This window comes from Botrytis fragariae, assembly GCF_013461495.1.
Source record: "Botrytis fragariae strain BVB16 chromosome Unknown tig00000045, whole genome shotgun sequence".
In the NCBI taxonomy this organism is placed as follows: domain Eukaryota; kingdom Fungi; phylum Ascomycota; class Leotiomycetes; order Helotiales; family Sclerotiniaceae; genus Botrytis; species Botrytis fragariae.
Window position 1 is genome coordinate 290,192 of NW_023500991.1, and position 12,762 is coordinate 302,953.

General features: G+C 44.2%; 5 protein-coding genes across 5 annotated transcripts; 4 read left to right on the plus strand and 1 right to left on the minus strand.

Moving 5' to 3' along the window:
• Positions 1 to 1,898: 1,898 nt before the first annotated feature.
• On the plus strand, positions 1,899 to 3,126 carry Bfra_003303 (uncharacterized protein; the record flags this gene model as incomplete). The annotated part of the gene is given in 5 exon segments (XM_037333713.1): positions 1,899 to 2,065; positions 2,266 to 2,496; positions 2,599 to 2,958; positions 2,973 to 3,002; positions 3,036 to 3,126. Coding segments are annotated over 5 exon segments (879 nt in total), but the record flags the coding sequence as incomplete, so codon positions are not given.
• A 6-nt stretch (positions 3,127 to 3,132) lies between these two features.
• Bfra_003304 (putative 3-hydroxyisobutyrate dehydrogenase protein) lies at positions 3,133 to 5,049 on the plus strand (the record flags this gene model as incomplete). The annotated part of the gene is made up of 4 exons (XM_037333714.1): positions 3,133 to 3,192; positions 3,280 to 4,257; positions 4,300 to 4,414; positions 4,454 to 5,049. 4 exons carry the CDS (start codon positions 3,133 to 3,135, stop codon positions 5,047 to 5,049), a joined length of 1,749 nt encoding a protein of 582 aa, XP_037193801.1.
• Positions 5,050 to 6,691: 1,642 nt separating this feature from the next.
• On the plus strand, positions 6,692 to 7,692 carry Bfra_003305 (putative acid phosphatase protein; the record flags this gene model as incomplete). Its single annotated transcript, XM_037333715.1, has 3 exons — positions 6,692 to 6,869; positions 6,927 to 7,142; positions 7,196 to 7,692. The coding sequence occupies 3 exons, from the start codon at positions 6,692 to 6,694 to the stop codon at positions 7,690 to 7,692; spliced, it is 891 nt and encodes a 296-aa protein (XP_037193802.1).
• Positions 7,693 to 8,712: 1,020 nt separating this feature from the next.
• Bfra_003306 (putative c6 transcription factor protein) lies at positions 8,713 to 10,939 on the plus strand (the record flags this gene model as incomplete). The annotated part of the gene is made up of 5 exons (XM_037333716.1): positions 8,713 to 8,855; positions 8,932 to 9,662; positions 9,722 to 9,848; positions 9,894 to 10,055; positions 10,102 to 10,939. 5 exons carry the CDS (start codon positions 8,713 to 8,715, stop codon positions 10,937 to 10,939), a joined length of 2,001 nt encoding a protein of 666 aa, XP_037193803.1.
• A 59-nt stretch (positions 10,940 to 10,998) lies between these two features.
• Positions 10,999 to 12,748, minus strand: Bfra_003307 (putative mfs transporter protein; the record flags this gene model as incomplete). The annotated part of the gene is made up of 3 exons (XM_037333717.1): positions 10,999 to 11,202; positions 11,262 to 12,217; positions 12,277 to 12,748. The coding sequence occupies 3 exons, from the start codon at positions 12,746 to 12,748 to the stop codon at positions 10,999 to 11,001; spliced, it is 1,632 nt and encodes a 543-aa protein (XP_037193804.1).
• Between the last annotated feature and the right edge of the window lie 14 nt (positions 12,749 to 12,762).

Sequence of the window (12,762 nt, forward strand, 5' to 3'; positions counted from 1 at the left end):
TCAGCCACGGAGTTGTGGCTGTACCCAAAGATGATGAAATGGGAATGAGAGAGCAAATGGGAGAATCAAGAAGGAGATAAAGAAGGGCTTGTTGCATGCATGTCAGGATTATGACGGGCTTGAAGCTGGTGAGACCAGATGAGTTGGAATATTAGTTTGAGTGGAGGTCAGATGACAGGCATTCTTATATGGAAGTGAGATTTTGAGTGGACAATTTGGCATGGAAATTTAGAAAACTATTGATCTAACATGCGTCGCCAATGCACCCCCTTAGACAATAGCTAGGGGTTGCTGATTTTCGACAACTTCATAGGATGAATTCGCGACGAATGCCCAGACGGTTTTGGACATCTACTCCTTGCATCGTTACTACCGTTTTTCGCTGACACTTCAATTTCGTGTTATTTAATCTCGCTTTAGAACTATATCTAATTCCTGTACGAGTGTAACACATGTCTTCAAGGAGTCATCGTGAAAATGGACCGAAAGTTTATGCGCCACTGACTTGACATGAACTCCTATTGATTTTTTATCTCCTAGGCTCTATGTTGGCATTGGCAAAGGTGACGGGTAAGTGAGGCTATTATATAAATCTCCATCTCGTGCGGAGTGTTAACTATGTACTCAATCTCTTAGATGCGCACACGTTATACCCCAAAGGTATGGCTTCTGAGCCCAACCCTCTGCGTTCACTGATATTACCGCAGTTCATTCTCACTGGCACCGCCCATTTAGGCGATGCTCGAGTAAAATGAATTTCTGACATCTCAAGCACTCACTGTTTTTCTAGCATCCATCTCGTCTGTATTGATTGCAAACTTCCATTTCAAGGTACTGTTTCTGCAGAATTAGCTTGCTGAAAGATACCCAGATATCTGTAAAGATAAGCTACCAACATCCTTTGGCATACATTCTTGGGCATATTTTTCCAATAACTGTACACTTTTGAATCATTTCATCACCGTTGAACTCTGCGATTGATCCCTTAATTTCTATGGTACCCATTTAGACCATTTTCTCAACTGTTACTTGTTGCTAATATTCATCGATATCACTACTTGATAATCTTTCATTGCAAGTAAATGCACATCTTTGTGGGTTTGTTTTTCGTCCAACCTATTGGACTACACTCCCATGGGCTTAAATCGTGTATCAAGTGGCTGATTGTTAGAAGGGCTGTTTAGGATTTTCCGGGGTTCAAATCAATATGCACGGAAGCTATCTCAACCAAAAAGCATCCTGGGCTGCCCAGAAGTTTTTGATATAAAATTATAAGCTTAAGAGCTTTCTCTCAATGTATGTGCACAAAAAGTGGATTTGGTGATGCAATAAAGGTATAAAGGTATTTATCTTCACCAAGCAGGTTCACGCTATTCACGTGGCGAAGTAAGGACTTTTGGAGCCAATACTGTGGTATATTTCCTCAAACTGTATTTGAAAGTAACCATTCATATCCAATGAGGCCGAGTAAGTTTATTGCAATGGACAGGGTTAGATCAGCAGAACTTCCTGACTAGATGAACAGATTCCTATATCGTTTGAGTTTTTTGATCCCAGCCTCACCGAAGTTTCAAAGTCCTCAATACTATACACTTATCTGGATGTTCTTGGTTTGACATACAATTCGTTGTCTGGATAAAGATTATCCAATCATACCAAGATAGATATAGACATGGCTGCTATGCATAGCCATAACGCCAAGGAGTTCTATTTCCTTGACTAGGTTTACATTTCAGCCTCAGTCTACCCTCATTAACTTGTGAAGTGAGTCTGATTTGAATTCAACCTGTTTTGTTTTCCGTCTTTTCTTGTTCTTGCGCTCATCCAACTTTCCACCTCTCCGCTCTCCGTTCCGCTCCGCTTGCGCATTTCGCCCAAACTATCTCTAGTATATAGTGCGAGCCCGCCCCACTCAATCTCTCCAGATCAATGATCTGCCACATGAATCTCTCTATTCTCGTCACTCTCTGGTTCACCCAGCTCCCCTCGGAGCCTATACTACCTATAACGACATCAGCTATTTCATAACCCTTTTGTTGCCCCAACATGTAATGCCACTGCCTTTGTATGTTTCATTTTGTCTCCAACTACAATTCATCACGTCCCATGGTGATAGCACGTTCTAATTCTCACCTCACTTATTCCACTTTTTCTTCAGTCTATGATCTCCCCAATTCTGCCACCTTCTACACACTCCTAACTCAATTGCCTAGTCTCTCTACTCACCGTCATCTCCCTCACTATCCCCACTAACAATCCTTCTAGTATTTTCCGTATAATCTCTGTCACGTCTCTCATTGGCTTTATTATCCTCCTCCGCGAACCTTATTTCCACTTCATATCTGTTAGCCGCCTGCGGCCCCCTTACTATGCCCTATCCAATCTCTTCCGAGCCATTCATGTAACTTTTCACTTATCAGTTATTTTTGTCACTTTACAAAGCGATCGAACGTACCGTTATGCATATTTCGCAAGGGCACGACTGATAATTTTGCTGTATGTATTCATCTTGCTAATCGATCCCACAAACAAATATGATAATCGCCCCCTTTTTTCCCTCTAAATATCATGTCATATCAGAATACTGATATATATAAGATTTTTATACTGCACAGCATTAGCGTACGGCTCATGGACCTGGTATCTGCTGTGGCGAAATCGTCGTGATAGTAGTGACAACGAGGATGACGAAGAGGGTTCTACCAAACCCGGAATGAATCTTGTACCGCGCAAGATTCTCAGTTCATCCAATCTCACCTCCCGAAATAATTTCATTATCAAAACAATGCTTTGGATTCATGCGCCGCTTCACGTGATATCAAACGATCCGAGCTCCAACTTCGAGGAAAGAAGGGTCTGGGGGAAGTTGGCGGTGATAGTCGTTTGGGGATCGAAAGTTCTTGAAGTTAGTTATATGCTTTTGAAAGTCCCATTGGGACGCCCGCTCTCCTATCCTTAGTACGTCTATCCAGTCTCCGTTCTTTTGCTAGAAATCAGACTGTGTGCATGAGTCTACCAAGCTAACTGATCTATAGATCCCCTTACACCCACGATTTCCCGGCGAACCCTCGATTTAAATCACACAAAATCCCCGCAGCAAATGGATCTACAACCGTCCAAAACTGAGACGCCATGACCAAGTTAAAGCACCTTTGCAAGGCCGACAGCCTTTTCTTGCTTCATTACGAGAACGTCCATTGCCCACAGATATCACCCACTTGACGAAGAAGCCAATCACTCTACTGATATCATGAGTCTCCACAGCATCGCTGATTACAGCGAAGTTTCCACCCATCATCATCTACATCGCTCAACACAAACGATGTTCCCGAACGACAACTCGGCCCCGCTTACCTCTGTTTCTTAGACCCTTCCGCATCTACTGGCTACACTACTCGTCACGTATCTACCTGGGCTCAGTCACATGGAAACAGTTACCCTAACTACATGTTCACACCTTATACCCGTCTTCAATTCTATACCATCATTTCCGGAGACCCCAGTTTGCCGTCTTCTATTAATGCTCGTCGACAGGCTGCCGCGGAGCAGGACATGGGAATGCTTATCCAGTTCGCGATACGTGCTGCGAAGACCGCAGGTATTGATGCTTTTTGGATAGATTATGAGTGTATCCATCCCGAAGAAGATGAAGATCCGGACAAAAGCATAGGAGAAGTATATCGAATATGTGATATCGTACGGGCATGCCACTCAATGGCTATAGTTGTTGGACCACGATTTAATTTTACTAATTATACTCATGATGCCATGGAGAGGGGTTCAGACGATCTTTCATATACAAAAACACAATGGCTACGAGACTGGGGAAGTCATCTCTGGACTGTTCCAGAAGCTCTTCTATATCCAGGCGAACACCGCATTTCGATTTACACACCTGGTACTGCTGAGCCCGAATTAGTCGCAAAACGGAATCTTCCAGGTCGTGTTTGGGATGATGCCATTGCCTTACGCCAGTTGATTGATCACTATAAATCTTCAATCCATCTTACGAAGTTGGAATTGATATCCATTGCCCTTGAATGTCTCAAGCGGCGCCAAACGGAGAAACGCATGGCCGGCGACGTAGCATATGCTCTGCAGGGGTTACTTCGTCAACGTCCTCGAGTTATTCAATCCGATAGTGATTTCCAGGCTTTTGCAAGACTTTCTCTTGCCAACGATAGTGATATGCTTCTTGAACGACTTCTCTGCCTCAAATTGAAGGATAATCGGGCACCATGGCATGAGATGCAAGATGTTTGAGGAGCAAAATTATGGGGTATCACGCCGATATGTTAGACTTCTGAAGTGGTGGAGAATAATGCTGTGACATTAGGAGATGCGAAACGTGCGATGGTAAATTGGGAGTTTCTTGAAGCAATTGATTATGAGGCTACACGTCCACAAAAATTTGGTTAGGGACTGCTGAGAGTATGTTCGTATTTCAGTATAGTGTTTATAATTTCTGCGGCGGTGATGTCTCCTTTTTGGTCTCAACGATCCGGCAGAAGGTTCGATACATTTTTTTCGAGCTTCTGGAAGGTAGCTTTGGTTGTATTCTTGGCAAATGCCATTATAGTACCGTGGGTAGTCCGATGCCTTTACAAAAGTCTTGAAGTCCATCAAGTGCAGGCTAGACTGTATGGCGTAGCTGGGCATCCGAATTTGGGGAGGATGGAAGAGCTGATGTTTGGATCCGATCAAGGTCGATTACAGTGGATGAAAGGAGGGGATAGTGTGACCGATCATCCCGATGGTGACGAGTATAGCTATGAACGCGGACTGAAGTTGTTCACACTCATAGATACATGCACACTATCAGCGATTTCATTCGAAGCCGAGCTTCCGCCATCAGTGGTATTGGCAGGTGCGCGCGCTGGTGGACTTGTACGGATGCTTTTGTGTTCTTATGATGCAAACACAGCGACATTGTGTAAAGAGGCGGTTGTGTGGATGGAAACAGTCGTACTTGACCGGATGCCAAAGTTGAATCGAGTACGATTTGCTTTGAAGCCAACAAGGGACGATTTAATAGCAGAGAGGAGATGAAATAGATACAAGAAGCCGGCTTCCCACTTTGTCTTGCTCAGATTTGCCTGAAGATAAAGAATTGTGTAGCAATAGTGGAATGTAAATGATCCTCCTCGATATTTTTGTTTTTTTGGGAAATGCACAATTTTATGCTGTTATTGTAGACCTACCGCTCCCGCAACAAGAAGAGGGGCAATTCAATGCTCTATAAGCCGAAGCAAAACGAACATGGCAATCAGGATTCGGGACTCGGGAGCCCTGCGAATTTTGTTAATGAACGGGACAACTCAGCTTCATTCAATCGACTTTTTGAGGCTGCTGAATCTACTGAAGTACTACCTCGGTATTCAAACAAAGAGCAATCATTTAAATCTGTACGGTGGAATGCCAGTATCGCCGACGGAGTACTTCATGCCCCCGTATTTCAAGGCGGTACAAAGGAAAATCCATCGAGGCTCACGAGGCCAATATGACTCTTTGTTATATTTATTGCCTTTCTTATGATTGACGCGTACCTGCATAGCCATGCTTTACGACGGAGTTCCTTTGTGTTTGTAGCATCAACTTGGCAGTCTTAGGTTGTTCTGGTAGAATATATATTCAAAATAAACAATTCCCTTTAATAATTAATGGATTACCTTCGCTCCTTTAGCTCAGTGGTAGAGCGGAAGATTGCAGTCTCGTACAAATATCTTCAGGTCAATCGTTCGAACCGGTTAGGGAGCTTCAATTGCTCCTTTGTGAGGTGTCTAAATGTTTTTGCAATTTCTTTTCACCATCAAGTAAGGTTCTTGCATCATGCTTTTTTTCTTCTCTTCTTGTTCTCCTCGTTCTTTCCTTACTGAGTGATTCACGAAGCTTAGTCAGTCAGGTGGATACAGCCTTCGGAATGGTATTAGCTTCTGAGCCTGTTAGCTAAGCACGTGGAGATCCGGAGATAATCATCTGATAAGTGGAAGCGAGATAACCCCTTCATCTCTCCACTCTCACCGCATCACCAAGCAAAACTCACATCAACAAACATCAAACGTGATACTTTTCATCGTACCAATCAGAGTTTCTAGATGCTTAAACTTGTCTAGTAATTACGGTAATGAGATCAGAATCTCGGCTTGAAAATCTCCGTGGGACTGTTGGGTATTGGCATTGATGGTAGGAAAGATGGTTGTTTAACCACACCATCGGAGCAATATCTTCTTCCGGAAGGCCCTTCTTCAAAGCCAAGGATTATACCGCGGCATCCTATAGCTTTACCATACGGGGAGATGCCGGTACTCTACAAGATACAAGCTCACAAGCTTTGTTCCCCTCTTGTCCATCTGAACTATACTCGATCTAATCATGAACTCCTTACATTTTTTCACGTGCACATGGAAAAATAATTGCTTGGCCTCACAGAAGGTGAAAAGTGACAGGTACCGTGCGTGGGTCACATTCTTGCAATCTCCGCAATTCCACTTCACAAGGTACCAAGTCGACCCCGCTTTTTTGAGGTGAGGTGAATGGACAATTACGTTTCTCTTCTAGGAGTTTGTGTATATAATGAGTTGATTAACCCGGCGATAGGAGGTTACAGAAGCTCCTCTCGCTGTCGCTTTCTCGGTCTCCAAGTCAATTATTGAAACTGTACACTCTTCAGTTCTGCACCGAGCCATCAATCATGCGTTTCGCAACTGCATCTTTAGCATTGCTTCCAGCTGTTGCTCAGGCAGTTAATATTGTTTCTGCAAACGATGATGGCTGGGCTGAGATCAATATCAGAACTCTGTACAATTCTCTGACCAGTGCGGGACATGATGTTCTCGTTTCTGCCCCTGCAGAGAACAAGAGTGGTGCAGGTATGGAAAATAGTTCCCTTCAGCATCCTAGGGAATAAATCTAACTATTACCCAAAGGTTCTCTAACTGGTACACCTACTGTCCTCACTGAGGCATGCGAATTTAATTCCTGTCCAAGTGGTAGTCCAGCCGTAGGCTATAATAGCTCAGCCCCTCAATTCAACTATGTCAACTCTTACCCTGCAACTGCGATGGAGTATGGCATCGAAACGTTGGCCCCAGGATACTTCGGAGGCGCCCCTGACCTTGCTGTTACTGGGCCGAACGTTGGAGGTATGTATTTGACTGCAATGGATCTTAATAAAACGAAGGCTAATGACTGATAGTCAACACTGGTGTTATATCTTTCGTGTCCGGCACTGTTGGGGCAGCGATTGAGGCTGTAGAGCTCGGTGTACCAGCAATTGCCTTCAGTGGAGCCGAAGGATCCGCAACCGCCTGGAATGTTGCAGCACCCGCCTATGCCACTATCTATGGCGAATTAGGCGCAATAGTAGTCGATGCCATCGTTGCTTCAGGTACCCCATATCTCCCAGACGAAACGTTCCTGAATGTCAACTTCCCTGAAACTACCGATTGCACATCGGCGTCTGATTTCAGCTTCGTTCTTTCCAGAATTTACACTGCAGTTCCATTGGTTAGTGGTACTGATGTCGTAACTTGCAACAATGGAGGTAGACTTCCTACTGAGACTACAGTTGTTGGGACCGATGGATGCTATGTCAGTATCAGTCTTGGTGGAACAAACAAGAGGGACAGTAGTGCTGTCAACCAAGCAGTCGTTTTAAGCAAGCTCTCCAGTATTCTTACATGTTTACCTTAATTGAGAGGGACATTGGCCCAACATCATAGACGGGAAAATGGAAAAGACATTCCATCTGGATTCATTAAAATAGATATCCTGATTGAAAGTCAAAACGAATTAACTCCTGTTTTGTAAGCTGTACTGGGCGCGAAAGTGAACACCCTGTTGGTGGACATGAAACATTTGAAAAAGAACAGTACCTGACCGATATGCAACTCTTGCGTCCAATCTGTACCACTCATGATCCACGTTAGACCAGTGACCCTTCGTCGAGGCTAGAAGGTCTCTCCATAAACCTGTGCACGTAAAAATCGGTAACAAATGCGCAATGATCAAAGCCCTCAGTAAAATGAAATACAATTGGCGAGTCGCACCCCAGTAGTAGGATGAAATTTCTGCAGGCCGGATAGTGTTGGCAGCCGTACCTATTCTCCTATCCTCGGTTGTAAAATTCGAACGATGCTGAGCTTTCATCCTAACCATAGTATGGAGGACTTTGCAGGATGTGATCCTGAAGTCTTGATTGGCTAACGCGTTGGCTATAATATCTTAGTACTTTGGCTTGTCACTGTACGGAAGCTTGTGAAGATCGCAATGTATGAACCGCGACTTCGGTGGAGGCCAAACTGCAGGTCGTTGAAAATGGATACCGAAGACAATGGACAATTGTAAATGGGGGGCTGACTGGTAGTCAGGTTCGTATGAGATATCATTTGATCTATACACCACTCTCTCTGCGTCGGCACACACATTCCATATTCAAGAATGATCAAAAGAATGGTCGTGCAATTCGAAAGAGATCACACCAAAGACTACGACACATCATGAGAATTGGTCAAGTCACGTGCTATGCTAATCTTATCTTACCTAATCACCATACGGGCCGGGCCAGTGTACAACAACTTCAATCACAAACAATCAAACTGTAGGCCAATTGACTTGCAGCATTTGAACCTGACAGCTTTCAATTCTGTCCGTGAATGGACTATCTGTTCGATTTCACTTCAAATTCCCTGATCCCCCCCTCGAACCTCTCGCATGGATCACAACAAAAGAATCGACCTTGCTTGTGTTGAATGCCGACGAAGGAAGCGCAAATGCGACGGGAGAAAACCACAATGTTCTTCATGCCAGGCCCAGGAAAGAGACTGTGTTTACGACCATGAGCGAAGCAATCGAAAGTGAGATTGAACTTTGATCTCTACTCTCTAGTACTGTCAGGGTAGAGTTAGAGCTTGCTAATCTATTTCCGCTCAGACGCAAGAGAGACCCAGAAGAGGTTGAACAACTCGAAGAACAAATTGAGATCCTTTTACAAAGGGTGAAAGAATTAGAGAATGAAGCTTCTTCTGGGATCTCTACGCGTAATGCTACTCTAGGATCAACATCTTCGCTCACAAAGCCAGGAATGGATGGACTCTCTGGAGCTTCTTCTGACCAAGAAACACGATCGGCTTCTGCAGTCGACGAGGTAGGAAATTTGATGTGGAAGCTTAAGATAGATAGCAACGGAGACACTTCATTTATTGGCCCGTCATCTAACTTCCAGTTTATATCTGCTGCTCAGGAATCCAGAAGCGATAACCAACTTCAAAGCAATCCGATCATCACGGCATCTGATATGCCTTTGTCAGACCAGTGTCTTGCGGACGAAGCATTGCAACAGGAGCTCTTTGATGTCTTCAACTCTGTTGTGAACCCAAGCAATCAATTTCTTGATCCGATTTTTCTCAACAATTTCGATGTTCTTTCTGCCAGAGCTAACTTGGATGAGATATTGCTACGAACTGCAATGTTTGCTCTTGCAGCTTGTTTTTCCGCGCGAGAAAATGCTACTCATATCGGCGATATATTTTATAAGAGCGCTGAGAATATTGTCCAGCAGTGCTGTCGAAGCTGTCCATCGCTTATTACCGTTCGGGCGTTGTCAATGCTGTGCTGGCGGGATCTCACCTTAGACAATGAGAATACGGCTTGGATGTATAATTGTCAGTCTCATTAACAGTCCCAAGAGCATTGATCATTAACCGATATCTTCTCTTAATAGGTATGGGCGCAGCTCTAACAACACAACTTGGCTTGCATGTGGTAAATCTGCAGAATATCGCAGGTATATCACCTGAAAGCAAAGACTCACGTATTCGAACATTCTGGCTTTGGTTTCGTATCGACCGGTAAGCTTGGCAAACATATCAATGGATATCGACTGATTTTCAAAGAATTGCTACATTTAGCTTAGGAAGACAATGCTGTATACCATGGACTCGTATCAGAACTCCATGGTTAGAGAGTATTCTAACATCATCAGCGACGCTCCCAGAGCTCGTCCTCAATTACGAGTGTCAGCTTCTTCTTTTATTCGACAAATATATGGATCAAATGTATGGTCAGCTAGGTATAGCCAGTTTTCATTGCTAATAGCTGTAGTTACTCATTCCAGTTCCATGATTTGGATAGCCAAAGCCGCAATAAACTTTTATTCGATGCCCGCGAAGCCTTATGCACCTTCTATAACGAAATGAATAGACAGATATCGAGCGAACGGAACGGACAGTCTAGCGCCACTATCAGTCTTCGAATGACATATCACATGTGCCTCATATTGGTGCAGCGACCCCTATTGCGCGAAGACTCCAATGGTGCTCTTTACCGCATGGCTGTGCAATCATCAAATTCTTCAGCTGTTGCTATTACGAATTTGCTCCGAGACTATCGAAAAGCTGGATGCCTCCGAACTGCTCCTTTTGTCGTAGTACACCATGTTCTTACCGCAGCCATTATGCATCTGCTTAGTGTAACCTCCTCGAATGGTACTTTGCGTAAGCGGTCAATTACTCGATTCCGAGAGTGTATAGAAGCACTGGGAGAAATGAAGTATGCTTGGAAGCGATTGCGAAAGGCCATCGCGTTGCTTCAGGAACTTGCACATAGATGGTCTGTAGTATTTGCACTGCCAATGCGACTAAGCTATCCTCTGCCCGCGCACTCCCAAAATGATATTTCAAGCCAACCTAAAGATCAGTCATCGATGGGATACCAACTCACAGCTGATTCGGAAGCTTACAACAAAGACAGCAATTTTGCAAATTCCTACTCGGCCGACAAGCTCGAAAATCTTCCTTTGAAGGACGAGCTTCCTGCAACAGAAATCAATGGAGGTAGAGACTTTACAAATTCTGACTTCACGATGGGAATTTATGAGATGGGTGACCCGTTTCAATTAAACGATATGAATTGGTTATTTCCTCCTATAGATCAACCTTAAACAACTATTTCTCTGTCTTTACGAGTATATACCTTGCTCTTCTCCAACACAAATATACCTCATTTAGGTCCAGAGAAAGTCAACGCAGTTGTGGTATCCGCCCATGATCGTATTCTCTTTCCAAATATATACATTGGAACTGTCGTCAGCATGATACCTAAAGTTAACGCCGTAAAAGTTGAGAAAAATACAAGAGGGCCGGCTGCAGTATAATAATCGTTGAATACGAATGTGAGACCGAAAGCAAATGCGCTTTTAATAATCTAGAATAAATGTTAGACAATTGCTTTCTCATCTTGTCTTCAACGAAATGATAGTTTACCATAGCAAGACCAAAGGCTTCACCAGATCGCTGACCGCATACATCGTTGGTGTATGCAACAACGCCGGTGCACCCAGCACCAACCGCAAAGTTTAAAATCGCCATCAATACACCGCACGTAACTGGCGAGAGGCCTTTATCAATGGCAGCTCCAAGACCAAATCCACCAATAGCCATGGTAATAAATGCCGGTATAATGATAAGAAGACGAAACTCTGGCTCATACATACCACGATTACGTGGTGCCAGATATTCGACTATCTTGTCGCAAGCCCACCCCGCTGTGAGCGTTCCCATTGTGGATCCAATCAAAGGTGCGATTCCTGCAAGTTTTCCGACTGCAGTTGTGCTCATGCTATATGGTTCTGCTCCAAAGATTTGAGAGACCACAGTACCGATTAGAATGATCCATGTAAAAACCACCGACCACATTAGACACCCCCAAAGGACTGCAGGGTGTGCTAAGAGGATAATTGGATCTACGCAAAGCTTGAAGACACGGCTTTGGTTGCGAAACTTTACAGCGCCAAACCCAAAATGATATTTCCAACTGGATACTTGAAAATTTCTCTCAACATCTAAGCTTTTGACCTCATGATTCGGTGAGCTTATGGTCGACGCTAGTTGGTCAGATTTCTCTTTTGAGGGGTTTGAGTTATCTCCGGAGATATCAACTTCAACGGAGTTATCTAAGCCTGCATTGCGGTAGAAAGTCGTCTCGGGGAAGCAGACGAAGGTTGTTGCCAAAATCACAGCCCAAAGAATTGCTAGAAGCCAGAAACTCCAGTGCCAGGATACACTGGAGATAACATATCCACTCACAATCGGTGTGAGATTGTTTGAAATCATGACGCTGAAATTCCAAAGACCAATACGTCTCCCTCGCTCGTGCACAAAGAACACATCGGTAATTGAAGCGGTACCCGCCATTGCAAAAAAGCCGCCCATTCCAAGACCTACGGTGATAAGTCAACAGTGCTCAAATTTTTCCAGAAAGACTTTCACTAGAACTCACCTTGTATTGCGCGCGCCGTCAATAGGGAATTATACGATCTTGCTGCACCAGCCCAGCAACATCCAGCCACGATAATAGTCGTCGTTACAAAATACACCATTCGTTTTCCGTATACTTCGGCTATACAGGGACAAAGGTACGCGCTCACACCAAGAGTCATGATCAAGCTCCCATTCAGAAGAGCCATATCAGTCAACTGCACATCGAGCAACATGGCGACCGCAGTAAAACCAGGCACAAGAACTGGCCCGAGTGACCCGGCTGCACATGCCCCGAAGACAATAGTCGCAAAGAGGAGCTCTTTCTTATATCGAGGCCAGTTCAATGGATCTAATGGCGAGTCGGATGGCTTGGGGACAAGGATGAGTCGCGTCTCGATTCCGTCTGGGTCTGATGCATTGCACAAATTCTCTAGGAGATTCGTTCCAGATGGAATTGTGTTTGACACTGGCTCCAAAATGCCGAAAGCCATTTCAGTTTTAATTT